We start from the raw sequence: 2,083 nt of genomic DNA, 5'->3' as shown, positions 1-2,083 counted from the left end.
TGCGTGTGTGAGTGTGAGAGAGAATGTGTGTGTGAGAGTGTGGGAGAGTGTGTGTGTGTGAGAGAGTGTGAGAGAGAATGTGTGTGAGAGAGAATGTGTGTGTGAGTGAGTGTGAGAGAGTGTGCGTGTGTGTGTGAGAGAGAATGTGTGTGTGTTTGCACTAAACAGTTAAAGCAGAAGCTTTATTCTCTGACAAAACCATCAGTGAATATTTAGTTTGTACAATGAGAATCATTTCTAACTTTCCTTTCCCTTCAAGTTGCTGGTTGACTCTCACCTCTGGATTTATCTGGGCTTTCCTGGCACCAGTCTGTGCAATTATTGGGGTAAGTTCAATGTAATCAGCTTCGACTTGTCCCAAGCATGTTAACAGTCTGACAGGTCAGCAGTGAGAAACCGAATTCAGTGCATCTTGGAGAGATAAAGGCAATGAGTGAGACAGTGGTATTACATAGCAGAGTGTGCTTTAAGGGCTAAATGTTTGAGTGTCTCAGGCACTGATGTTCTTAATTGCAGATTAATGCAGTGTTCTTCATCATCACTGTGTGGAAGTTGATTGGCAAGTTTTCAATGCTCAGTACAGACGTCCCATATTTTAAGAAAGTGAGGTATGTTTTTCTAAAACTTTAATTTATCTTCAATATTTCGGTCCCCTTTCTTGTCTCAGGAAGTTGAATGTTCCCAATGCAATGTGAAATCTGCAGTGAATGAAGCCAGCCCGATATTACAAAGGAACACCTCACTGGTTACTTAATGTTCTGTTTGCACATGTACTCACTGCCTGAGGGATCTACTGACGGGAGAAGCAATGTAATGGGGAGTGAGGGATCCAGTGTCTTGAGTTGCAATGTCGTGGGAGTGAGGGATCCGGTGTCTGGAATAAAAACGTAGCTGGGAGTGAGGGATCCTGTGTCTGGTGTGGCAATGTAGCAGGGAATGAGGGATCCGGTGTCTGGTGTGGCAATGTAGCAGGGAGTGAGGGATCCGGTGACTGGAGTAACAAGGTAGCAGGGAGTGAGGGATCCGGTGACTGGAATTAAAATGTAGCATGGAGTGAGGGTTCCGGTGTCTGGAGTAACAATGTAGCAGGGAGTGAGGGATCCGGTGACTGGAGTAGCAATGTAGCGCGAGTGTGGGATCCGGTGACTGGAGTAACAATGTAGCAGGGAGTGAGGGATCCGGTGATTGTCGTAGCAATGTAGCAGGGAGTGAGGGATCTGGTGACTGTAGTAACAACGTAGCAGGGAGTGAGGGATCTGGTGACTGGAGTAACAATGTAGCGGGTAGTGAGGGATCCGGTGTCTGTAGTAGCAATGTTGCGGGGAGTGAGGGATCCGGTGACTGTAGTAACAATGTAGTGGGGAGTGAGGGATCCGGTGACTGCAGTAACAATGTAGCGGGGAGTGAGGGATCTGGTTACTGTAGTAACAATGTAGCAGGAAGTGAGGGATCCGGTGACTGAAGTAACAATGCAGCAGTGAGTGAGGGATCCGGTGACGAGAGTAGCAATGTAGCGCGAGTGTGGGATCCGGTGACTGGAGTAACAATGTAGCAGGGAGTGAGGGATCTGGTGACTAGAGTAACAATGTAGCAGGGCGTGTTGGGATCCAGTGACTGGAGTAACAATGTAGCAGGGAGTGAAGGACCGGGTGTCTGGATTGGCAATGTAGCAGGGAGTGAGGGATCCGTTGACTGTAGTAGCAATGTAGCGGGAGTGAGAGATCCGGTGACTGGAGTAACAATGTAGCAGGGAGTGAGGGATCCGGTGACTGGAATAGCAATATAGCGGGAGTGTGGGATCCGGTGTCTGTAGTAGCAATGTAGCAGGGAGTGAGGGATCCGGTGACTGTAGTGGTAATGTATCGGGTAGTGAGGGATCCAGTGACTGGAGTAAAAATGTAGCAGGGAGTGAGGGATCCAGTGACAGTAGTAGCAATGTAACAGGGAGTGAGAGATCCGGTGAGTGTAGTAACAATGTAGCGGGGAGTGAGGGATCCGGTGACTGTAGTAACGATGTAGCGGGGAGTGAAGGATCCGGTGACTGGAGTAACAATGTAGCAGGGAGTGAGGGATCCGGTGACTG

The 2,083-nt window shown here is 48.6% G+C and overlaps 1 protein-coding gene across 1 annotated transcript in view; it reads left to right on the top strand.

The window, feature by feature from the left end:
* The window catches only part of LOC122552353 (adhesion G protein-coupled receptor E5-like), a 37,077-nt gene that overhangs the window by 21,114 nt on the left and 13,880 nt on the right, over positions 1-2,083 (top strand). The window contains exons 9-10 of the mRNA XM_043695103.1: positions 260-326; positions 517-608. Of these exons, the coding sequence (XP_043551038.1) occupies positions 260-326; positions 517-608 (159 nt within the window). The remainder of the gene's footprint in view (positions 1-259; positions 327-516; positions 609-2,083) is intronic.

Source organism: Chiloscyllium plagiosum, chromosome 8, assembly GCF_004010195.1.
Source record: "Chiloscyllium plagiosum isolate BGI_BamShark_2017 chromosome 8, ASM401019v2, whole genome shotgun sequence".
Taxonomy (NCBI): Eukaryota; Metazoa; Chordata; class Chondrichthyes; order Orectolobiformes; family Hemiscylliidae; genus Chiloscyllium; species Chiloscyllium plagiosum.
The sequence above is the reverse complement of the archived record's forward strand: the minus strand, read 5'-3'. Positions and strand labels throughout refer to the sequence as shown.